We start from the raw sequence: 26,013 nt of genomic DNA on the forward strand, positions 1-26,013 counted from the left end.
CTGGTGTTGATTAGCTCACTGACCTGTAGAGTGCCAGTATTGGCATTATTAAGACTTTACTTATGAACTTCTATTAAATGTTATGTGGCTTCAGTAATTTTTTGGCTGCTAATGGTTAACTGTCCAAACCTTAAATTCATGTTTGCTTCAGTATCTTATACTATAGGAAGTTTTGCCATCTTTGATCTGTTCTCAAAAAGGCATTGTGGAAGGCAAACTGGGTATCCCCTTTGTCCTCATCTCTTCAGATGTCTGTAAACACTTGACTAAAACAGTGGCTTGGGTGCCTGTAGCCTGATGGATCGATCGGCTGCCTTGGAGTGATGAACTGGCTTAACTTGATATTGACCATTTTGTGAAAAGTTGCTGAGAAAACAGGAACACTGCTTTCAAAAGATACTCTGTTACAATCTTCCTTGGACTGTTTTGTAGTCAACCTGTCATGTTTTCTTAGTGACAAGACAAAAACATAGGAACTGTTCATACACAAAGTTTAACAGACATGTAGCTGGATTATGTCAGCCAGTAACTGGTGGGTATAAGAAGGGTACCTGCAGTGGGGGAAGAGTTCCCATGCTAATCTTTTTGACATATGACATGATTTGAAGAGCTATAGTATTGTACACAAGACTGGACAGTTCCTTCTTTCCCAGTTTGAGTTAAATCTCTGCCTTGCAATTATAATGGTCATTTGTTAGGGTACTGGCAGTTTTTGAGTCTCAGGAAAATGAACCACACACTTTGCTGTCATCCATCCAGCTTTACTTATTTGTAGTTTCACTGACATTTGTGTCAGTTGACACTAGGAACGTTTCTCTTGAGAATCTGTTCACATAGCTTAGGTATTCATTGCAAATACTAAAACTTGCCATAGGCATCCTCTGGTTAGTCTGGTTTTTGTATGTTTTTCTCAATTGTTTACATTCAAGCCAGTGTTGTCTCTCCTTTTTTTAAAATTAAATTCAAAATGCAAGTCTAAATAGGGAAATAAAATGATTCTCTGCTGAAGGGATAGTATTTTCTTGCTCTAATACAGTAATTTATGATGGGTGCTGATGGTTTAGGTTTATGAGCAAGACCTGACCCATGTTGTTGGCAGTACATGAGAGTTCTTTTGTCTGGAACACTAACTTACCGTAAGCACTCTTTTTATATATACAGGTGTTGTTAGGCCACAATCTCTGATGACTCTGATTGTGCCAAGTATGTGAGCATCAGAAGACTTTAATATTTCTTTTCCTAATCCAGGCAAGAGGTGTCAGAAGTTATTCCCTCTGTAAAGAAAACCTTAGAACTGAGGAAGAGGACTTTAGTTTTGTGGTGATCCTGTCAGTTAAACTTCAGAAGTTTCTGCCAATACCATTTTTTTCATATGTGTTTTATGTTCTTGCTTAAAATAAACAAGAACCTTCTTGATACTGCTTTTGTTCTTCCCTCCCCCCTTCCCCCCTAGAAAAAGTATATATGTGATATAGCACAGGCTATTCGTTTCTTGATTTGAAAAATCCTTTTATTGTCAATGAACTTTGAATCTTTAGAGGTGCTAGAGTTTCTGGAGATCAGAATAGAACTGCAAGCGGAAGTTAATTTTGAACTTGTTTTACACTGAACATTGAAGAGTAGCACTTCTATCTTAAGTAGAAGCTTGTTGGACAAAATGTTGTTAAGACCAGTTACTAAAGACTTTAAAATCAAAAGTCCATTGGATACTTCAGAAATTACTTTTTTTTTGGAGAAGTGCTTCATAGTTTAAAACAGATGTTTTAAGTTTTGAGCACCTACAAATAGTTCTTCATTTTAAGATACCTTCAGCATTGTTTTATCTGCAAGAGAATTTTAATGTAACCAAACCTGTTTTGTTATTGGTGCAATACCACCAGGTATTTCATAGTCTTGTATGTGAAGCATTTATTAGTTTGTCATGATTAAAAGTCTCATCTCATGAAGGGGGCTTGTTGTGCAGACCAGCTGTGGATGTGCACTTGATACTCTCATCATGACTGACTGATGCCTAATCTAAGACTAGAAAGGCAAACTGACTTCTCTGCTCTGTGTAATGTCCTTGGCTGTGGGTGGGACAATGTAAAATTCTAGTTCAGTGTTGAGTAGTATCTGAGATGTTCTTGACCTAGAAAAACTATGACAATAAATTATTGCAGAAGTAATAGCAAAGAAATTTGACATGATTTCAAAATTTACATAAGTTCGTACACTTGCTCAGTAGCTTGCTGAATTTTTGTAGCTTCCTGTTTTCTGTCATCAAATATGTAGACTTTTCATAAATACTGGCCCTATACTGATGCAGCTAGTTGCATGTGTGCGTTACATTGCTAGATGGGAAAGGTCTCCTACTTTTTGTGTAATTCAGTGATAATTTTGAGACTGCTTAGGTTAAAACTAGATTACGTTTTGACCACTTGCCCTGATATAATAAAATCGTGTATTCCAGACCTAGAAGTGGTGCTCATTCCCAAATGATTTTTATTTACACTGACAGTTGACAATAGCTTTTATGTGTGTGCTGGTATTGATCGTAATGTGTGTTTTATCCTCTTGGAATAGGAGCCATAAGATTGATGAAGCATCTGAAAGGGTTTCTTTTAATGTCTGTGCAGGGTGTTGTTATGTACTGTTTAAAGATAGTCTTTGTACTAGAAAGACTACTGTTTTTATTAGTAAATGTGATGAAAATGGGTTGCGGACTTAACTGTACAGAAGCAAGAACAATTTTCTAATACCATGCCTCTCTTTTTTTTTTTTTTTTTTTTTTAAGATTGACATTTTGTTTGCAAGATTAGCACTGCAAACTATTCCTGAGGACTTAGACCTACGAGATGATAGCCTACTTAAAAATTTAGACATTAGATGCATACGAAGTCTTAATGGTATGTATATACACGTTTGCATATGAAGGTCTTGTCTAATCTTTCAATAAATATTTTTGTTTGATACAGTAGTTTAGTTGTGGACTTGACTGAAAATACAGCAACTCCATATCTGGAAATGAAGTCATAGCCAGTTTTATATACCTTGTTTGGAGGGAAGGGTTGTTTCTTGTTAACCAAAGTTCTGTAAATTTTTTTCTTTTCTTTGGATTGTAAATGGTGCTGTCTAGAAATTAATGGGACTTGCAAGACTTTTGTATTGAGCACTATCTGTTTCTATAAATAAAATGTGTGCATGTTTTTTAATTTGTATGTGTTCTAATATCTATAAATGTACACAAAATTGCTTCAGTGATAAAATTGGGATGTTAAAATACTGTCAGTTTGAGGTTAGGTCTTCAGTAGCTTGTGTAAGCCTTAACTTTTCTATAATACCACAGCTTAAAAAATTGTTATTTATGTACAGGATGGTAGGGGATTTAGCTGCCTGTATGTAACTTAGCAGGGAAGAGAACATACGAGATATCACCAATTTTGGTTATGAGCTGAAAATGTGATAACTTGAGATTGCCACAATGACTTGCACTGTTTTGTGAAACTCAGATTTGTGTAGTCTCAAATTCATACTTGTCTCTTACTTGCTTTGAAAAGAACTCCTGGTCTTAGATAATGATTGTCTTGCAACCAGCTCTCTCAAACAATTCAGTGACAATGAACAACTACTTATTCTTGATTAAAAAAAAATAAATAAAGCAGTTTATCTTGTCATTTGTAATGTCATTCTTAAGCCTGAAAATACCCCATCAAAGTAATGATACAACTTTGTGTTTAAAAACTATTCTTTCTAGCCTGTTCTCATAAATTCAATCAAAGCTTTTACATAAAATTTTCAGGGTTTTTAGTTTGTAGCTCCATGAAGGCTCCTTTTTTTAATTTTTCTGTGTGTTCTGTCCTGTAACAGCAGAACTTAAAACTTGTTTCTTAAACAACATGCATGAGTTGTCTGCCTGAGTGCTGCTGTAAAACAGTAAAAAGGGGCGGGGGGGGGGGGGGGGGGGGGGGGGAAGTTAAGCTTTCTAATCCAAAACAAGTGATCAAAATAAGGAATTAGTTTCTAGTGTGCTCATCTAAAAAGCCTGGTGGCTTTGAAGCTGGGGGAGGGTAAGCAAGCAGAAAAAACTTTGGAGGCAGCAAGTGTAATGGACTCTTTTTCTTTTTTTTTCTTTTTTTTCTTTGGCAGGTTGCCGGGTAACCGATGAAATTCTGCATCTAGTACCAAACATTGACAACTTCAGGTTAACACTGAGAGCTATCAAACTGTGGGCAAAACGTAAGCAGTTTTATTCCAAAATTTGTGAAGTTTTCATTAACTCACATGCTTACTGATAACTCTTTTGTCTCTTTCCTTCTCAATCCACAGGCCACAACATCTATTCCAATATACTAGGTTTCCTTGGCGGTGTTTCCTGGGCTATGCTAGTAGCAAGAACTTGCCAGCTTTATCCAAATGCAATAGCATCAACTCTTGTACATAAATTTTTCTTGGTATTTTCTAAATGGTATGTGTTTTTTTAAAATTTAGATTACACTAAAATAAAATTGTTTGTAGACACTGAATTTTAGTCCTGTTTTTATGGTATCGTTTTCAGCTGTTACCAGATTAAGATGGTAGTTATGGGCTTTGTTTTTGCTGCCAGAAAATTGTTACCTTGAGGTTTCCAGTAAGTCATCCAACATATCTTGCTCTTAAAGTATCCAAAACAAAACCACCCATGTTTTATTTAAAATTGTCTTAAGTATTTGTTGTAACTCAACATTACTTTTCAGTTAAAATACTTACATAGCGCAAAATGAGAGCAGACACCCCAAAACTTAGTCTGTGAACCTTCAAATACTGAGATAATGGGAAAAGGAGGTATGTCAGTATGTGGTTGAGGCACATAGCCTAAATGCAGTTTAGGAGAATCAGTGACAAAAGTGGGAGTTTTAATCTTGTCAGTGTGGAGAGGTAGGTGTTTTCAGATTAAATATGATTTCATATTCCTGAGCTGGTTACCTCAGAAAGGTGGTTTGAATAAAAACTGATGAGAACAACGGGAGCATTCCAAGTAAACTTAGACTGAATGGGACAAAAGCGTATTTTGCAGCTTACAAAGTGAATACTGTTTTTCTTGAAAGAAAGCATATCTGGATACCTGTAGTCTTCATGAAACATTGACAGTTTAAGAGTAATTTTACCAAGCTGTTGCTTTACTTCCAGTGTAGTGCCGCCTTAACATGAAGGTAACTTCCACAGTTTCACTCTCTTGAATCCGTAGGCTTTATAGCAGGGGTCCTCAAACTACGGCCGGTGGGCTGGATACGGCCCCCCAGGGTCCTCAATCGGGCCCCGGGTATTTGCAGACACCACACACACCCCCCCGCCGGGGGTTGAGGGGGAAACCAAGCAGCCACAGATGGCTGCCTGCCACTTGCATCCGTGTGCCGGCCCCCTGGTTACAAAGTTTGAGGACCCCTGTGTTATAGCCTCTGAGGTACCTAGTGTTTAGTAATATTTTTACCATGCTAAGCTAATAGAGGGAAGAACTGGTTGCAAGCTCTGTTTAATGTGTTCCTCATACTGCTGTCCATTTTATACGTGCATAGTACAGGAGCATTAATCTGCAAATACGAAGAGATGAAATGACTTTTACTCTTTGTAGGAAGATAACTTTACTCATGGAAGTAGAGACGGCTTGACGAACAGAAGTGTTAATTTTTTTTAGTGTTTCATTCATGGGTTTATTTAATCTTGATTTGGATTTTTTTTTAATACATATGCTTTTAGTGATGCTATAATGTTGTAATCATGCTGGCTGTTTCTTCTTTTAGTTTGTCATGAAACGGCTAGCTCGAAGATGGACCCAGTGTCAATCTCATAGAAGAATTTCTGTTTGATAGGTATATTTTTAAGAAGAATTTAGAGGAGATTAGTAATCTAAACCAGTGGTTATAAAGCTTCAAGACTACAGAAAATTCATTGTTCTGATGCTCTGGAGGAGCTAATTACAGCTGTATTGTAGTTCAGCAATACAGCTTATTTAAAACAACCCCAGTTAGACCAGCTTAATCTTGAGGAAATGATGCTTACCTTGAGAGCAGAGTTAAGGATCGCATTCAGAAGTATTGTTTGTTGAACGTACATGGTTGTATCCAATAGTCTTATTCAGTGCTACAATCCTTTTTGAACAGGGAATGGCCAAATCCAGTGCTATTGAAACAGCCAGAAGAATGCAATCTTAATTTGCCTGTATGGGACCCAAGGGTTAGTGTATTATTTTTTCCCCTATAAGTCACTTTGTACAATAAATTCTAGTTGCTCTAAAGAATCCTAGGTGAGCTTCATTTGGGTTTATTAAACTTAATATTTTGGTATTATGTCTTCTTTATAAGTAACCTTTAGGTGTGGAACAAAGTTTCATTTTTCTAAACTGACTGCTTGAAGCACACTTGGCTGAACAATGTACTTTTTCTCCCAAGTTTTGCAATACATGATATTAATAAATATTCAGCGTAATTAGATATAGACAGTAAAGCAATGCCTTTTTAAAAAACTGCTTAGCTTAAAATGGTTTGCATCTGACTTAAGACGAGTTACTTTTGCAAGTATATTAAATTCAATTTGGTGCAACAGTCAGAGCTGGATGGTTTGGGTCCATATAGTTGTGTTTTCGTCTTGGATAAAAGAAGATCGTAACTTGAAGTCTTTAAGTTCTTCTTATAATATTTGATCTCCACTTTTGTAGCAATTAAATTAAGGACACTGAACATCATTGCCCTTCAGGCAGTCAGTAAAGCAGCTTGCACAACTCTCATTCTGAGGTTTCAGTAGGGCGTAAGGTGAAGATGTTCGACGCTGCTCGGTCAATCTTAGAATAGTTGGTGTTCAACTAACCTTTTTTTGGTGAATAGTGTAAGCACCAGAGGTTGAGTTGTACCTACTTTTGTACTTAAAATCTGGTTTTTTGGGCAAAAGTCCACATTTAAATAATGTGAGACAGTTGAAAAAGTGTTCTCGAGTCTTAACTGTTATTCGTGGGGTAGGGCATTTGAGGTCAGTGTGTGATGGGAACTGTCTGTTGTAGTAGCCAAACAAAGTGGGGTAAGGGTTTTATCTTTAATTTACAGTCTACAAGTTTTTTACGCTGATCCTATTTTAAATGTATTTTTGCGCATGTGTGTTTTGTCCCTTCTCTTTTGTTTCCTGTGTGCGGTTTAATAAAAGATACGTTAATGCAAGTGATGCTTCTGTCAGGTGGTTTAGAGCCTCTTGTCTTAAGCTGGCTCTTTATTTTCAGTAGTGTTACAGAAATAAAGTATAAAATATTTTTTGCAAGGTCTGAAGACAGTCATTCTTCTGAAGGTGCTCATGTGGTGTGATGTAATCACAAGCTCATTTCTATTGAAGAGAGAAACTGTTCTATTCAGTTGGTATTTCTGGACTTAGAAATGCCTGCAACTTGACCATGATGTGCTGACAGGTTACAGCCCTCCCACATCACTGTGGTTCAGAATGGTGTCCTTTGTGAAGGCGTTATCCTTGTTTTCTAAACTTTGTCTGAACTGTTGGTAATTTATTTGGCCTGATATCTAAGGTCTCTTAGAACTTAACTGTTGTAGTAAAGGGAGAAATCCAAATTTGTTAACTCATGTGTATGCTTGAAGAAAACTGATTGGCTGTTGTTATATATAGGTAAACCCCAGTGATAGGTACCATCTTATGCCTATAATTACACCAGCATACCCACAGCAGAACTCTACCTACAATGTGTCCGTTTCTACACGGATGGTCATGGTTGAGGAATTTAAACAAGGTAAGTATTATCTTACGCTCTCTCTCTAAATGTTTGCAAACAGATTTAAAATAGTTCCATCATGGGTATGCTTTGTGAGGGGGAGGTGGGAGGGTGTTAAATAGCCTCTTGACATGACGCTCTTCTGAGGGAGGTGGAACTTGGCCTGTTAGCTTATGTGGCTTAAAGTTCTATATTAAGTAGAAACTTCTGGAGGTCTGTCCTTCACTCCTGGAAACTGGGTAATTAATAAGAATGCCTTGTGCTCTGAAAATGAGAACTAATGGTACAATATCTTTTTTGTTTGTTTTAGTGGTTTTAGATCGTGTCATGCCACGTGGAAGAATAGCGTAGTAGTCCCACTGTACGGCCATTTCTAGGCCTAATATAAAACAATATACTTGCTCAGAGATGAGTCCTCTAGATTTATCCTAGTAATCTGCTTAGGTAATTATAGTAGGTAAGAGAAGATGTTATCAAAGCAAGGAGTAGACTTGACGCGGAGAGCCACTGCCAGTAGCACTCGGACAGAGCAGTAGCTTATTGTCTCCCTGTTTCTTTGCCTTGTACAATGTCTTGCACAAGAGATGATTCAATTACTGTAAAGAAGTAGTTCTCTTATCTTCGCACTGAGTAGTTACTGTGGCATACACAAAAGATTAAACTGAGCTATGTTACGCTGCAAAGCAAAAATACCATTAGTCTGATCGTTTAACATACATTTCTAAATGTGTTTTATTGATGTTCTTTTTAATAATATGATTTGGTATGACTGGAATATAAAGCTTGTTGATAAATTCCTTTAAAGGGGGGAAATAATTTGTAGTAACCTTTGCTAAGTTAATAAGCTGTTTTTACTCTAGGTATTAAACTGTATTTTTTTAAAAAAAAAAGTTTAAATTTTTTTTATAATTTAGGTCTTGCTATCACAGATGAAATTTTGCTGAGTAAGGCAGAGTGGTCCAAACTTTTTGAAGCTCCAAACTTCTTTCAAAAGTACAAGTATGTATTTTATAGCATGGCAGAATATTTTAAGTTTTATCAGTTAAAATATCTAATGATGCTCTGTAGCACAGGATCTTAAATATGCATACGTTAAACTTCTTGGAAGTGTTTTGTTAGGATCTTTTAATATAGAGGGGGAGTAAATGCACTATTGTCCTTTCTCTTAGAGAATTAATAATTTTGTCAGATACCTTTTTTTTTTTGTCTTTAGCATGCATTTCAGAAACCTTTTAGTCCCAGACCATATACTTAGAATGTCACCAGTTAGTATGCTAATGTCACAATTAGTATGCTACTAGTAAAATTGAAGACATTTCTGTTGGTCAAACCAGCTGATATGTTCTTTAGTGGTGTCAGTAAGCATTCTAAAAATGGGTCTTGCCTCCCAGGAAACAAGATATTAAAAGAACCAGTTCTGAAGGTCAACATTTAAGATGAATACGTACTTGAAACTGTATGTTTTCTTCTGTCAATATAGTCAACAGTTCACTGATAATAAAAGATATTTTTGCAATTGTGTTGACTAACTGCCAGATGTACTAGTTATTACTAGATCTTTTTCCATTAAAGCTTAAGGCTTTTGGCTCTTTATTAATACTCTTTCACACTGAGCTTCTCTAATTTTGTGATGTCTCTAAGGGAAATACTGAAGTTCACACTTCACATATTTAGGGTTTCTAGTAATATGCTTGTGGGGCAGAAGCTTGTTAAATGTATATGAACTTGCTGAAAGTTGTATTTTTACAATAAATATGGATTATTAAAATACGGACTACATCTTCTTTGCCCTCAGTTGAAATTGGAGACCCATTTTTCTTGAATCAAGATCAAATATATTTTACACTTGTTTCTGTGTTGGGTGGTTGGTTGGTGATGTACTAATCTAAACAAGACTGAAATATACAGTTCCCCCATTAAAAGAGACTGATGACCTTCATAATGTGTCTGTGTTTTGTTTCTATACCTTTTGCATGATAAAAGCTTTAAAACATTTGGATGGCTTTTATGTTGTACCTTGGAGGTTAAGTTTGAAAACACGTAAGAGCACTGTAAAGTTATGTTTTTTTGAAGTTAAAAATGGGTGGCAGACAAATCAGTTTCTGCTCAAGAGGTTGCTAATAAGTTCCCTAGTACATTTCCTTTGTTTCTTTAAAAACTAGGAAAATGTAGGAAACACTAAATGTCATTTGAAATAATCTCCATTTTAATACAGCCTTTTGTGTTATCAGCTTTCGCCATTTTATCAGTTTTAATAATAAAAGCTTCTCTTGCCAACATTAAATATCCAGATTTTGTATGTTTTGCACAAAATGTCTTTGCTTGAATTATTTTTTTAAAACTATGGTATAATATTATGGAGCCTGCTTTAAATTACCCAAGGTTTTCTATGTTTTAGGTTAGTAAGTTAATTTAAAGCTTTGGTTAGTAACCTCTACAAAATAAAATCATTGTATTGCAGTCATCAGTATGCAATAAATGTACCTCTTGGTCAGATCATTGTCTGAAAGCTAGATGTTTTGGATTCCCCCCCCCTCCCTGCACTGTCCTTTAAATTGTAGATGCCTTGACTTGTTCCTGCTGAAAATCAAAGCGATGTGTAGTTCTCTGCCAGTTAAGAGAAGATCTAATCCTTGCTATGAGACGTACTTTTAAAAAGTTTTCTTTTCTGAAAGCATAGCTTTTTGGTAATCTGTATTGCTCTCAGTGGCAATTAGTTTCTAAACATCTGTGTTGATTGTAAACACTTTTGACTTGTAAGCAATGTTTAAAATAAACTTTAGTGATGTGTGACTAAGGAAATCTTGAGACTACTGCATACCTGCATGGCAGGAGCAGGTTAGAAATTGGGAGAATGGAGAAATCTCTTTTTATTTATTTTCGTTATTTTTACAATGTCAAGAATTACTTGGAGTTAGGGAGTTGTGTTACCTGCCCTTCATATAGGTTTAATTTTTTCAGATTGGGGGAAAACAGCAACAAAGAACATACACTTGCTGGATATGGCGTTTTACAGGGAAATGACAAGAATAATTTCAAATAGATATAACATGAATATGAATTGTTAGATGAGAATGAAATTACTAGAGCTTAAAACCAAAGGAGAAGTATGGTGATGCGGGAAATAACACTCATTTAATGACTTTTAGGATTTTGGTTCTCTGTTATAAAGATAAATATCCTGCTAAATAAGTAGAATTTAAACATACCTTTTAAAAAGGTACTTTGAACTCTTGGCTTTGGTAGGACTTTATTGAAATCACTGGACAATTTGAATGTAAATCCTGGACAACTTAATAGAGAAAACCTGAAAGGCACATGTTCAGGTGTTCTCAGTTTTTTCAGAAATTAGTATGACTCTTAAAAATAATTCGTTTTTTTGTAGGTAAAGATGTTGATGGTGTAAGACAATTCCATAATATCTACATTAGGTTATTTTTATGAAAACGTAGTGATGACAGGGAGACAGTGGGAGAGAAACAGCACCAGTTTCTAAAAGAAAAAAAACCAAACCACCAAAAACCGACCACCGCCCCCCCCCCCCCCCCCCCCAAAAAAAAAAAAGAAAAAACCCAACAAAAAAACCCCAAACACCCTGCATCAAAAAATCACCATTGAGAAATAGAAGCTTAACTTCGGATTTATTTTTTTTTTTATCATGAAGTAATGGATACTTCTGAATTAGTTGTATTCTTTGTGGTAGAATTATGAATGAAGAACCGATCACAAATCTTTGTAAAATTTAGCAGCCAGACCTTAGACTCTTAAGTTAATGTCTTAAAATAGCACAAGCTGTTAAAAATTTTTACTGAACATGGCAATAACAGATTTCCAGTGATTAATTCCCTCTCCACACTGTTTAACAGTTGGGGGTGGCAGGAGAAATTGCACCTTTCCCTTTTCTTTCAGCTAGTGCTATCTGAGCAAAAATAGCTAATCATTATACTTATTTTCATAAATAAGGCTTAGGGTTTTCTTCTGTGTGCCCACCAGCTAGTTGAGACTTCTAGACATAGCCAAATTAATTATCTTTTTCAGTTGTTCTTCAGAAGCTTGTTTCAAAGAGCTGTTTTTAATAAGTAGCTGGAAAATTCATTTCTCCAAATACTTCCAGATTTGAGATTTGTCTCTTTCAGTTTTATATGGTTAAAAACAGCAAAAAGCTTGAATTGTCTTCCCTACTAAATGAACCATTCTGCAAGTGTGTGTGATATGTATGATGTAGGGATATTAAGGGCAATGGTGCTCCCTGGTAGAAGTTCATATCCGAAATTGGTAACTTCGCATGCAGAATTTGAGTAAAGAACCCTTCCTTTTTTTTTTTTTTTTTTTTTTTGTAATATAATTGATTGAGTCATGGTATCCTGCAAGTATCTAAAACGAGTATTTCAATAAGATCACAGGAAAAACACCATTACATTTTGTACGAAGCAGTTATTACTGCCAAAATGCAAAAAATAAGTAAATGCCCTGTTCAGAAGGGGGAAGAATTTTTCCAAATATCTTTTCTAGTCCTCTCACTTCATTGACATTCTCTGACTGAATTCAGAAGACTCTAGTATTTACCTATTTTTTTTCCCCTCTGTCACCTAAAGATAAGTAGAGACATGAAGTTACGGATTTCATCTGTTTCTTTTGGTTTAAGTTTGTGATTTGAAGGCCTTATAGCATCAGAGGACATTTTTTTTTTTTTTTTTTTTTTTTTTTTTTTTACACCATAGTTACCATCATTGACCTTGCATTGCTTTCTATGAGGTACATGTACTAGGGTCTAATCCTTCACGTTATTACTGTTGTTTAAATCCTGCTCTGAAGATACCCAAGAATACCATATCAGTATAAAGTAATGCCAAGTTGAATGACTTGGGATGTTAAAGTAGACTTCCCAGCTAAAATTCTGAAAAACCTGATGGTAGACATGTCAGGTTCCCCTACCACCTTTATGAACTCAAGTTGAAAGTAATCTTCTCCTGTTCCACTGTCTTTGGGCTTGTTTAAAATACATCTTTGCTTTGTATACTGTTTCTTTGAAATTTACTTACAGTGGGTATACACTGATTATCCTGGAATATAATTGAGAGCTTAAGAATTATCATCAGAGGAAACATTCCTTGTGAAGTTTCAGATAAGTGTCTTCAGACAATTCTAAAATGCAGATACAGTTGTTTTTTTTTTTTAAACCACACTTGATGGTGTTATTTTTGACTTTGAACAAACGTATATGTGATAACCACTTAACTATTCAGAAATAATGTGACAAAGACAACTGACAAATTTATAGATGGTTGTGAACAACTGGTTTTACTTGCAAGGAATATTTAGTAGTCAGTTAAATCCTTCATCTTATTAGGTATTGAAATACCTGTACTGTTTTTCAACTAGTGCTATGTTCCTAGCCTTTTATTAAGGTTACTGGTATGGAAGTATAGTTGCAAATGTCCCTAAAATCCAAAATGTTTTGATAAGTCCATTAGTCACATGCTTGGGGAACATATCCCCTTTGTCTAATGAACAATACTTAATTTTATTATAGGGTATATACTTAAGCTAATAATCTGTAGTTGCAATGTGGAATTTACTGCAAAGTTTTAATGTTAAGGTTTGAATGTCTAGTTTTAGAAGTATAAATAGAATAGCATATTGTCTTTATCTCCAAAGGCATTATATTGTACTTCTAGCAAGCGCACCGACAGAAAAACAGCGACTAGAATGGTGAGTATAATGCTTGGTATTTAAAGAAAAACAAAAATCACCAAACAACAAAACCAAAAACCCTTACAGCCTTGGACACAAGGGAATATCTGATATGTATAGTATCTTTTTAATGAAATAGAGTTTCAGTGTTTCAAAAATAAATGGATGAAGATGTTACACTTCTGAAAAAACCAGTAAAAATGAAGAGCCAGGGAGTGAAGACTGTTGCTTGAATTTTGCTACTTTACAACGCTGTGAGGTTAACTTTACAAATTTATTTTTTTAAGCCTCTTGTGCTTTTCTAATAAGCAGTGTGAGGAGGTATGTTTTCAATCTCTTGAAGTACTGTTTCTCAAAAGAAAAATGCCTCTCCCTTGTTTTTGCTCTCTTTTGTTAGAGAAGTTTTAAGATTGTCAGATACTGGGTTTTTCTTCAATGTTTAAAATTCATCATCTGAAGTCAAAAGCATATTGGAGAAATACGTACTAGTTTCTTGCTGACTGCCTTTTAATTGATGTGTAATGTCTTGCTATTTAATTCCATTTGTAAAATTGGGTTATAATGAGAGCTTCAGGGCATTCTTACGCTTCCCTTGCATTAGTTTTTGCAACGCATTCACTTGGTTCATTGATCTAAATTAATGTCATGTATAGTGCGCTAGTTACATCTGTAGTGTCAAGTATTAGTATAAGGAGTATGTTAAGGATTTTGTCCTGGTATGTGATGATAGATAATTCTGTTATTTCATATTAATGAGAACTTGTTAATAAATGACATTTATGCAGGGTGGGCTTGGTGGAATCAAAAATCCGTATTCTAGTTGGAAACCTGGAGAAGAATGAATTCATTACACTGGCTCATGTGAATCCACAGTCATTCCCAGCACCCAAGGAGAATCCTGACAAGTAAGCAAAAGTGTTCTTTCATGTGATAGTCAGGAACTAACTTAGCTAAAATACCGGTTCATTAACAAATAAACTAGCATTTTTTATAGAGTCTTAAATGGCTTAATTTTTAATGACAGCATCTAAAGGCAAACAGTTTTAAGCTCTTCTCAAGTACTATTTGTAAAACTAGATATTTATTCTGTATAAGAATGTTTCTGAGCCAGAAAATAACTTCAAGGAAATAATATATTTTTGCTAATAACTATATTAATTGCATAATTTCTTGCCACTAATCCATGTCAGCTACTGCTCCTTAGCTGCTGTTGTTGTTTGAGCATCTAGCATCACTTGGTAAGACAGTTTTAATTATGAAGCATCATGAGCATTGGGTAGAACATCAGGCACAGTAGAACCAAAATCTTGAGTAATTAAGTACATTAAAGTTATTAAATTTAGCAGTTGAGATGCATGTCATTTAATCTTGGTGATGGCTGATGTTAGAATTCCTCAAGATGTGGAAACAGTGGAGAAAATACCAAGCACTTCAAATTGTTTAGGATTATCTATTTTTCAGCTCCTTCCACCCTTTCCTCTGCCACTCAAAAAATGATTGCAAGTGTGTAGGCTCAAAACGCTTTTTAAGACTTTATTTCTAGGCAGTGTTGTGATTAATTTGTAAGGAATCGTATTTTTTTTGTGTAGTGAAAAAGTGAATGAAGTGTGAAAATGGGGAAGAAATTGTGGTTTTCACTGGGAGTATATGAAAAGCCTTGTTTACCTTCCACCCAGCCTTTTCCAGACTTAAGTGCTTCAAGTGACAGTATGGTGCTCCCTTTTTAAAAACTTATATATGCAAATTACGTGCATGTTCCAGGTGAAATTGGACAAAAGCAGGCAGTACCTCTTCAGCACCATTTAAGTGGGTAAATACAGCTACAACTGCCTGCATAATCACAGTCTCTCATTAGCTCTTATTTCAGAGGACTTGATGTGGGCAACTTTTCTAGGCAAGGTTATTTTCCCAATGTAAACTATGCGTGTTCTTTCACCTGCCTGCCCAATTTTTTTTCATTGATTGATTGGAAAGCAGTGTTTTTCTGAAATGGTCTTGCAGGGAAAAGACATTTGAATTAAAACATTAAATTTCTTGAGCTGCTGTAGAAGTGTTACGCTATATTCTGTGCTAGACTATAATAGTTCCTCTTTCATGTATATTATGTGAAGGTGAGCTGTCAAAGGGAGGCTCATCTTACCTGAAAACTGCACTTTGTGGTCAGTTACAGCTAAGAAATTTGAGAGTTGGAAGACGTTTAGCAAAATGGAAGCTGTCTAATCAAGGAGTAGATTCTAACTACTTCAAGCATCACGTGCTGGAAATCTGTCTTCTCCTTTCAAATCTGTCCTTTACAGTTGTGATGGCTAGTTATAACTCCTAAAAATGAGACAATCTATATATAGAAGCACAGTTGAATGAATTAATCTACTTATGATCTTAGTTCATGAAGTTTGCTGGAGGTAGATGGGTCAGTGTTTCGTGACACTTTTCTTTTTTTTTTTTTTTTTTTGGTATTGTGGGTGCAAAGGGAATGTCATTGTCAGCTTTGTTTTTGGTCTTTGTATGGCTAGCTCCACTAAAATGTTCAACTGTTGTCTATTGCAGCAGATAACTTAGTAAATTATTCAGTTCTTCTGTCAGTATTATATGACTCTTTTATGTAAATTTTTCCAGGGAAGAATACCGTACAATGTGGGTGATTGGGTTGGTGTTTAAGAAAACAGAAAATTCTGAAAATTTAAGTGTCGATCTTACCTACGACATTCAGTCTTTTACAGACACAGGTGAGTGTTGCTTTCCAGATGTTCTGGTATTTATGAACTTGTTGAAGTTACTGTTTCTGTTCATTAGGTAGTCTGTTTCAGTAGTAGAATCTAGACTTAGGCTAAGGAGTTAGGGTGTTTAATGAAATACAGTTTTAATGAGTTTTAATGCTTCTAGACACTTCAGACATTGTTTTCAGTTTGTTTTCATTAAAACTGATTAAAATGATGCACACATCTTTTAATGTCACTAAAAATGGTACATTACATTGTGATCTTTACTGAAGAAAATTGGTTATCATGTAACCATGATGCAACCTAACCTCTTTTTGACAATATGTGTATAGTTTAAATATTCTTATTACTTGTGAAACTGAATTCATCATTGGATTAAAGCGGATTATATAGTAGACTCTAGAACAAAATGCTTTTTATTCCATGGTGTTACGTAGTAGCTAGTTGATTCAGTAACTTTTTACTTTCATGTCCAACACTTGATGCAAGAAACCTGTTTGACTTTCCAGTGTTCTCTTTTTTGATTCATGAATGAGAAATTTTAAGGAAAGAATTGATAACAGCTGCAGAGTGTGACTCTCTAGTCTAAGCCTAAGAAAGGAGCAATACCTTTGAGAAGATTAACTAAAAATTTGCAGTTCTTGTTTTAAACAAATGACAGTTAAGGCTCAAGTATTACATGTTTACAGAGTTAAAGGAATAGGTTCAAATGCTAGTTAATGCAATGCTGGTCTTTGGATTTCTAAGACTCGGTAAGACTGGAAGCAAGGAAATAGTACACCTCCACCCCCTGGTATGGATGTATGAGTGAATATAATAAAATAATAATGTATATTTATAAGTAAACTATGCCAAGGCTTGAAAGTTCTTTATTGTCATTTATAGCTGCAGTGAGGGGTCTCTGTGTGTGTGTCTGTGTCAGTCGAAGGGATTTGTATTTTCTTGAGAGGGGTGGAATATTCCCTTTGATTATAAGTGGTGAAGGTGAAACTATAGGCGCATCATTCTAATTTTTGAGAACTTGGAAAAGCTTGGTTGCTGCTTTGAAGGAGTGAAGGAATTAATGAATTAGTGTCTTAGATCTTTTGTTGTTTATAAAAAATGAATTTCAATAGTGTACTTATCAGGTTTTTTTCTATATGAAAATACTAAAAGTTGCACATAGGATTTTGAATCTGGTGTACTTGCACTACATTCAAATCTGAAATTTGGCTAAATACATGGAACTTTAAATGAAGTAGCATTTAATCAAAATTTAGAGACTGTGATGTGCAGTTTTCTGTTCAGTTTCTAAATACACTTTCCAAGGTAGTCAACTAACAAAAATTTCTGTTTTGTGAGTTTTTGTCACCTCAAATCAATGTGAGTGTATCTCCATCATTTTTAATCCATCCTGAAAACCTCTGTTTGTCCTATATTTTGGAATAGATCCTAAGATTTTATTGAAACTACTGAAGTATTTTCAAGAATGAAATTAGGGAATAGCTTGCTTTATAGTAGGAGCAGGGGGAGGAGGAGAGCCATGAAGAGTGGCCTAGGTTTTCCTTGAAAATTTTCCATTGAGACTTTGGTAACACCTAATGTCAGGAATATGGAATGCTTTAACCATGTCTAGCTTGCTTGAGCATGCCCCTACCCTACCTTAACTATAACTTGTATAAGCCTCACACAGAGGTTTTATGAGCTTCTTCAATACCAAGAATTAGTCTAGTAGGCACTTTAATATGCAGTAGTCATTGAGCTTTTTGTGTGTCTGTCTCTTAACAGCTTTTTTTATTACATGTTCACAGCCTATTCAATGAGAATAGACAGTGAATAAGCGAGATACCTCCTAAGTTTTGTATTTAAGATCTACAGAATGATTTTTTTATTCATTCGTCTGCCACAGCTTTATTCAACATTTTATAGAAAGCTGATGTGAAAGAACAACAGATTTTTCATTTTTATCTGGCTTTACTTGAACCCAAGATGTTGGGTTGCAGTGTAGTTCCTTTACTAGCACTGTGTTGAATCACCAGAAGTAAATGTTCTGAGGTGAAGAGAAACAGCTCATTATAGTAGACATAATTACAAAAAGAAACAAAGCCAACAACAAAAAAAGCCCAAAGCAAACCAACAAAAAAACCCCCAAAACATAGCAGAAAAAAACCAAACACAAATCACTTCTGTATAAAAATGTGGTGGTATCTGGTGTTGCCAGAATGATTTGTAATATAATAGCTGACACAAGCATTAAACTCCAGAATTAGAACCTGTTTGTAGGAGCTGCATAAATAAAAGCTGGATCAATTGAAGAGAATAGTTTTATGTAAATACTGTAATTCTTATGAGGAAATCTTATTTCTGTCTTTAGTTCATTTGAGCTGAACTGAAGAATTCACTTTAGTGCTGTTACTATTAAAACTTGTAAACAATATAGTTTAGAGAACTGCATGCTTGCAAGATACTGTTCTTGGACAACAGGTCCCCTACCAAAGTAACATTTTAGTGTTTGCACTGTCAGTGCTGGCATAGTCGGCGGTTTACTTTCTTCCTCCAGGAAAGGGAATGCTGAATTTGTTCTTGAGGGTAATAAATGTTCTGAAATGCAAATTGTTTCTGCCTGGGCAAGTAAGTGGACTTTGCAAAATACTTCAGTGTATCTTAATGTTATTCTAATTGTGTAGTTTATAGGCAAGCAATAAATAGCAAGATGTTTGAGATGGATATGAAGATTGCTGCAAGGCATGTGAAACGTAAGCAACTTCACCAACTGCTACCTAATCATGTGCTTCAGAAAAAGAAAAAGGTAAACTGGACTAATATTTGAGAGCAATAAAAATGCTATTGAGAAATGATACCTCAGGTTTTTAGATTTAGTAATCGAAGAAATAGAATCACATTTTGAATGCTTAGTTTTACCTGCATAAACAATGTGATCTCATCTGACACTAGCAGTATTACTACATGCATGAAATACAATTCTAGATTCTCTGAACATCAAGAACAGGAATAGTATCTTTGGGTCTGGCTGAAATACCGCGTTGTTTTGGCCTTCCTAAACTAAACAGATTTAAAAAAGCGTAATCTAAGATTTTAAAGCTCTCTTAGTACTCTAATGATGCTTCCTTTAAGTGACCTGCACATTAACAATACCAATAAAACAATCAGTCAAGCAATTCTTGCTACCGCCAGCTTTTTCCTCTTAAAGTTGTTATTAGACTTTCCTGTAAGCCTCCTAAACATAAAATTGCAACTCTTCACATAGAAGGAGAGTAGAATGTTGAACTTGTTGCTGTTTTTTTGTACCTAATGGTAGTCAGTTGCTGTAACTGAGATTGAATACTTTGAGGATACTTTTCAGGGAAGTATTCTTCAGCCTGCAACTTGGCAGCTTTTGATATTGTATGTTCTTAATGAAAAGATTTAAATGACAGTTTTGACACCAGAAAGTTGCCCGTTGCCTAGCCAGGGTAGGTATTTTCTCCCTCAGTGTATAGTTTACCTGTGTGGCCATACATGAGAATGGTAACACTTTTAATTGTGTTGGATGTGATTTACTTTCAGTGGAGGCAAAACAAAGGGAGTGGAACGTGGAATTTAACAATTTAGGCTGTATTTCAAAATTCCTGTTTCTTTGTGTTAGCTTAATCTGAGAGCAATACGAGTTTGCTTGTATTTGTGAATAACTACACCACTGTTATATACTCGGGTATATCTAAATAACATGCTTTGTTACTATAGCTGTTTTATGTTAACTGCTTTTTTAATGAACAGGAAATCTTGTATTGATACTAAGTGTAAATCTGTTTGTAATACATTCCAGACAACAATGTAAATATTAAGTGATGCATCTCCTAAGTAGTAATGTGTCAGAGGAGGGTGTTTCTTCTCCACTGACTGTTTTAAATTCTAATCAGTCTCTAAATTCTTTGTATTAATTGTGGGTTTGGTGTACATTGGTATTACTGGGAAGTTAATGAAAGCAGTATCTATAAGCCCACAAAACCAAAGACATTTGAAATAAACTGTTACTATATTTAGCAATTGTATTTTCATCTTTATCTTATGTTTTTGAACATCGTTGGTTCAGACAAATCTGTACCTGAATTGCGAATGTGAAAATGTAAATGCTTGTAGTGACAGAATAGTGGTTTATTTACATGTAAAAGGATTAATCGTCCATTAATGTTTTGCATTTTTAAATGCTTCTACTTCCAGGTTGTTTTTTTCTGAAAACATGCTTAAATTTACCTGCATTTAAGGCATGCATACTTGCTTCGTTTGTGGTGGAAGCTCATTGCTGTTAAATCATCTCTTGTTTTTTCTTCACAAATGTAACAGCTAACATTTTGCATAACTGAAATATTACATCATTTGAATCTTCATTGATTTTTAAGCCTTTAAGACTAATGTAATTGTCTTTTTGTCTTGTGGATTGCAGCATTCAACAGAAGGAATCCGGTTGACAGCTCTGAATGACAGCAGCCTAGACTTGTCTATGGACAGTGATAACAGCACGTCTGTGCCTTCGCCTACTAGTGCTATGAAGACGAGTCCATTGAACAGTTCTGGAAGTTCTCAGGGGTAATGAAGACTTTCAGTGTTGTGGCTGCTCTCTGTTCCTGAATTACTTGCATTTAAAAGCATAGCAGATACTGCATCCGTGAGATACTACGGTTATCAAGGTGTGACTGTTCCAAACTGGAACTTGCAGACAATCTTTATTTCCAGTTTGAGCACTAGAGCAGGGCTAAATTTGGGGGATAGGGAGCATGGCATTGGACTTCAGATAAGGAATTATAAAGTTGGGTAGAAATCCTTAGAACAACAAGGTGATATAAAAACTTGGGGACACTGCAGTAGGAGGCTGTGAGAGGTAGTAAGCAGGAAATTGAAGTGTGAGAATAAGGGTTGTGTGAGTTTTGGTCAAAATGAGAGACAGTACAGGAGTTTAGGCTTTCTGTCTGGGAAATCAGTAGTGCTACTCCTATTACTGATGATATCCATGCAAATTAAGCTTATGAACATAATTTTCTATTGTATTTTCAAAGTGTACATATTAATGTTTATCTTAAGCCTGTCTTTCTGTATGGTCTTTTCATAGAATCACAGAATGGTTTGGGTTGGAAATGACCTTAAAGATCACCAAGTTCCAACCCCCGCCATGGGCAGGGACACCTTCCACCAGACCCAGTTGCTCAAAGCCACATCTGACCTGGCCTATCTAAATTTGTTTGCCCAAGTAAATGGGATTCTGCTCTTTCTTCTTTCAAGAGTCCCGTGTTTGTTTGATGCAGAGACAAGTTAACATCAGTTGCCTACAATTGTGCAGGATTAGATGTATATTACAGGATGTTGTATAGGATAAAATACTTAAGTTCACTAAACTTATTCCTTTTGACAAGTATTCTTTAAGTTGGTCTTCTGTGGTAAATGATTTCCAATAGTTGATGCCGCTAACCGTGATATTAAAACAAGTCTATGATATCTAGGAAGTCACGCTTGTAGTGGAAATTGCCCCATTATGATTTTTGGGCATAGTCATAACGGTGTGTGTAAATGGAAAACAAACTTTCTATTCTATTTTGGTCCTTCTGTACTGGTTTTGTTCCGTTCTTCAGGGAAGTAGCTGCTGCATTTTCCCCTGCACCTTATTTGGGCAGACATTGCTTCAATTGTTGCCCTTTTTTAATGCAACTCCTTACTGGTCTAAAAAACTGTCTCTGAAGTGATTCAGATTAAATATTTGAAATAGCTTCCATTGCTCAAGTTTGACAGTAGATTACCAATGCTCATTTCTGTCTTCCTGCTGTGACATAGTATTGTAAGTTCTGCTCTGTAATGTAGGTAAAATCTATCATCTATGGTTACTGGCCATGCATGTGATGTGATGAAAGGCGGGACATACAGCACCATAGCTTTACTAATGTTCAGCATTTCGTCATTTTTCCCTTTTAGCAGAAGCAGTCCTGCGCCAGCTGTAACAGCAGCATCTGTGACCAACATACAGGCTTCTGAAGTCACTGTGCCACAAATAAATTCCAGTGAAAGCTCAGGGGGTAAGGAAAGTGGCACAGTATATTGTTTCTATTGATTTTGTTTGTTTGTTTTTTGTGATGTCTGTGAAACAGTTTTTCTTCCAGTTTGAGGTCTTTACTTAACACATGCTCTAACATGTTCTCCTTGATGTACAGATTTAACTAATTTCTTTAGGACTCAAGAAACCATGGCAGAATACTTTGTGCCGTGATGTTTGTTTATTCTTTTACTCTTAGAGATTTATATTTTACATTCACAATAGCCATAGTTTTCCAGTGGCTTTATGTAGGTCTGTAGTTCAGTTGATCAAATAAGGAAAAACTATCTAAAGATGGAAGAGCAATTTTTGTATTTATCCTAATCCATTTTGTAGTTAAACCCAAGAGCTGATTCTGTACTGTCTGTGATCTGTGCTTCCATGTTACTGTTCGTGTTGTTCATGAAATTGTTTCTAATAATGAAAAAGACTCAGGTGTCAATAAGGAGCATGTGTTCTGCTTACATCTTTTCAGATATGTCCTACTGTGTGTGCTGACGTTACCCTCCATATTTTCTACAATAAAAACTACGCTTCACTTAATACTTAAGAAAAATTGACTTTTTAGTGCAAGAACAAAAGCACCTGGTGAAAATACTCACTTGGCAGTGTCAGCTGCTGCTCTTTTTGATGGCACTTTAGCTGTATACAAGGAGCAAGTCAGAAACAGATTGAAAAGGGGACCAACTGGTTAGCCTTTCAAGATGAGAGCTCTATTATTTCACTCCTTCACATGTGGCACGGTGGAGTCTTTTAACTGTTCTCTGATTTTTATTGTAAGTCACAGATGCATCAATGTGAGTGAGTTAGTCCATGAGCACTAAATGGAGCTTAAATGGAATGACTGTTTTTTGGATTTGTAGACATATCGGAAGTTGTTCGTTCTTGTATTTTAGTTAATCAAAAAGCAGTCACCTGATAGTTATTAATGAAAAAAGTTCCTCAATGTAATTTTTCTTATCCTGGAGCATCTCCCTATGTGTGCTTGTTGGTTTGAGGTAGGCAATTGATGAGGTAGAGCTTTTTCAAATGGAGCATTTTTCCAAAAGATGTTTGGAATGTCAGATCTTTTTTTGATGCTCTGTGATGACTTCATATCTGTCATTGTGTACTCTGAGCCTGAGAAGTGGTAAATTTCATGTTTGAGTGACAAAAGTGGTATCAAATTGGTCTTGAATTTTATTTCAGGCAGTCTTTGGCAATGCATTTATATGGCTGAGTACAGAAACAGTAAAACTTCTTTTGGGTACCAAAAATAATAGCTGTATTAGCACAGAGCTTTGTCTGGGTTAGTGTACCTAGCTGTTAAGCAGGGTTATTTAGACCAGGCAGTGTCACTGACATGGCTACCCTGTATCTGGTACAGGAATTCTCTCTTGGAACAAGCCTGAAACTAAACTGCGCTGTGTCATTCCAAACATGATGCTTATAACACTAACTGTACCACTGCTGTCATGCCTGCTTGGTTTCTGTGGGTTTGAGTAGAGACCAAAAATACCAGTGAGTGAACTGAAATGGTGGTGTCATCTCATCTTGTTGAAGCTTTTTTATTTATTTATCCACAGGTACTTCAAATGAAAGCATTCCTCAAACTGCCACACAACCAGCCATTTCTCCACCACCAAAGCCTACCATCTCTAGAATTGTTTCCTCAGCATATCTATTAAATCCATCACCAAGAACTTCAGGAAATGTTGCAACAAAAATGCCTAGCCCTGTCACAGCAGTGAAAAGGACATCTTCTCCCCATAAAGAAGAGTCTCCCAAGAAAATGAAAATCGAAGAGGTATTTTGGATTTTGGGGTCATACATAGCAATGTCCAAAACTTTGAATATTCATTTCAGCTGCAGAGTGCTGATTCTTGTGTTTCAAATATTTTGTTAAACAGGGTGTATATTTCCTATTCTGATTGCATTGCTGCTTTATGTATTCAGCTTGCTTAGGTGTTAGTGTTTTTTTTCTTAGGCTGATGTTTGTCACGTGACACACGTGCTGCATTTCTGAGAATTCTCAGAAATGCTTAGATTCTAAATTCTTGTCTTAAAAGCAGGTTTTTTTGTTTGAGTACAACATGTTAAGTCTCAGAAGTAATTCTGTTTTCAAAACCGCTTTATGACCTTATTTTCTTGTTGATTTTTTAAAAAATGTTTTTATGATTTTTTAATAGTTTCTGGGTTTGTTTTCATTTTCAGCAGGATGAAATGAGTGAAGATACTAGCTGTATAGATTTGAATGAGCATGAAAAAATGGAAACTAAGGTATCTATGCCTACACCATAGAATTTTGTGTATATTAATCAGGACTCTTCCTTTTGAAAATTACTGTGTTTGCCTCTAGGAATGACTGAGAGTGTTCATAGATACAATATAGACTCTCCAGTAAAGATAGCAAAATGATACATAATTTTATCAATGTATATGTCAAGATTAATGAATTGCAGTACATTATCTGTTGCCAGGCTAAGCTGAGCCTGAGTCCATGGTCGCATAGGACAGCGATTTCTTTGCTGGTCATTCACACAGTGTTATGCATGGCAAAAAAAATTAATGATGATATTTATATTGCATCAGATCAGGCATGTGTCTATATGCCTTGCTTTGCCGGCATGCCAAACTTGATGTATATTACTTAAAGAACAGTTGTCCTATGTATTCCATTGGGATTTTTTCATGTTGGGCTGAGAATCCTGAAGCCAGGTGCTACCTTGTTCACTGTTGAGGTAAAACAAAGTTTCAAATGATGGTAAATAAATACTTTCTGATAGTGAAATTATTCTATGAAATTGCAGCATACCTTTTGGGGACTTCCAAAGATTCAAGCATGCCTCTCCTGTATCTTGTAATTTAGCAGACAATTTTTCTGCTTACTGATTGGCCAGAAAGGGTGACAGTCTATCTTAAGCCATATGATAGCAGCTCTCCACTTGGGTGCATACAGTTTTTGTAGGGCATGTTCTGTTGTCTTTGGAATCTCTGGAAAACATATCAAGAAATTAAAATAGCTAATAAAATGCTTGAAGTGCTTTGGTTTATAGTTTACACACCCGTAAGTGAGGAATTGTATCTTGTTATGTAGTCACATTGAAATCTCTTTGAATTCAAGACAGGTGAAGTCAGAAATGCAAGTAAGCATTTAATTCTAATGTTGAAAATAGATCCTCTGGGTGCAGATCATTGTAAAAGACAAAGGTACTCCTGTTAGCTTTTATTGTTAGTCTCCTCTAAATCTTATATCCTTAATAGGCACAGAAGGAAATGGTGGAATGAGCTTTAACATAAACATAAGTATTTTTCCATTGAAATGAATGCCTTTTTGTTAGGGTATGGTTTACTAAATGATAGTTTTAACTAACAGGCTGTCTTCATTAAAATGAATGTGCTACTACCCTGCTTTAGCTGTGCAGTCCCACTGTTGTACCTGAAAAACTGGCTTTGATGTTAAATCTGTTCATCCACAAAGCTGATTCAACAACCTGTTGAAGTAGTAGGAAAACTTTTTCTGCTGGAATGGTGAAAGCAGTGGAAAAGCAGTTGAATTTGCAACAAATTCAATAGCTTTTCACATGGTCTTTCTTGATACTATACTTTTTGTCTTTCGTGAGTTGAATGACATGTAATGTTTTCATATAGGATTCTGTATAAAAGGTGTTAAGTGGTTAAACAAGTGACAGTTGAGAAGTGATTTAGCTTGTATTGATGTCAGATTTCTAATCAGCAAAACATAATACAGAAATCCCACACTAGAGAACAAAAGGATGGGTATCAACGCAGCAAGTACCAATATTTGCCTCTTTTCTTTTGCTGTATATGCTTAACTTAAA

At 35.6% G+C, this 26,013-nt stretch overlaps 1 protein-coding gene across 4 annotated transcripts in view; it reads left to right on the top strand.

Moving 5' to 3' along the window:
• PAPOLA (poly(A) polymerase alpha) overlaps positions 1–26,013 on the top strand; it is a 44,678-nt gene that overhangs the window by 14,198 nt on the left and 4,467 nt on the right. For 2 of the 4 annotated variants that reach the window (XM_055794453.1, XM_055794438.1), the window contains exons 7-20: positions 2,774–2,885; positions 4,126–4,215; positions 4,306–4,444; positions 6,117–6,189; positions 7,618–7,738; positions 8,635–8,719; positions 13,379–13,432; positions 14,200–14,319; positions 16,031–16,140; positions 18,801–18,922; positions 20,558–20,700; positions 22,075–22,175; positions 23,758–23,978; positions 24,386–24,451. In XM_055794453.1, the coding sequence (XP_055650428.1) occupies positions 2,774–2,885; positions 4,126–4,215; positions 4,306–4,444; positions 6,117–6,189; positions 7,618–7,738; positions 8,635–8,719; positions 13,379–13,432; positions 14,200–14,319; positions 16,031–16,140; positions 18,801–18,922; positions 20,558–20,700; positions 22,075–22,175; positions 23,758–23,978; positions 24,386–24,451 (1,557 nt within the window). Of the gene's footprint in view, positions 1–2,773; positions 2,886–4,125; positions 4,216–4,305; positions 4,445–6,116; positions 6,190–7,617; positions 7,739–8,634; positions 8,720–9,111; positions 9,489–13,378; positions 13,433–14,199; positions 14,320–16,030; positions 16,141–18,800; positions 18,923–20,557; positions 20,701–22,074; positions 22,176–23,757; positions 23,979–24,385; positions 24,452–26,013 lie in introns of those variants that run through there. The other 2 variants (XM_055794447.1, XM_027777069.2) reach the window with 2 other exon arrangements.

Source organism: Falco peregrinus, chromosome 1 (genome assembly GCF_023634155.1).
Source record: "Falco peregrinus isolate bFalPer1 chromosome 1, bFalPer1.pri, whole genome shotgun sequence".
NCBI classification, from domain to species: Eukaryota; Metazoa; Chordata; class Aves; order Falconiformes; family Falconidae; genus Falco; species Falco peregrinus.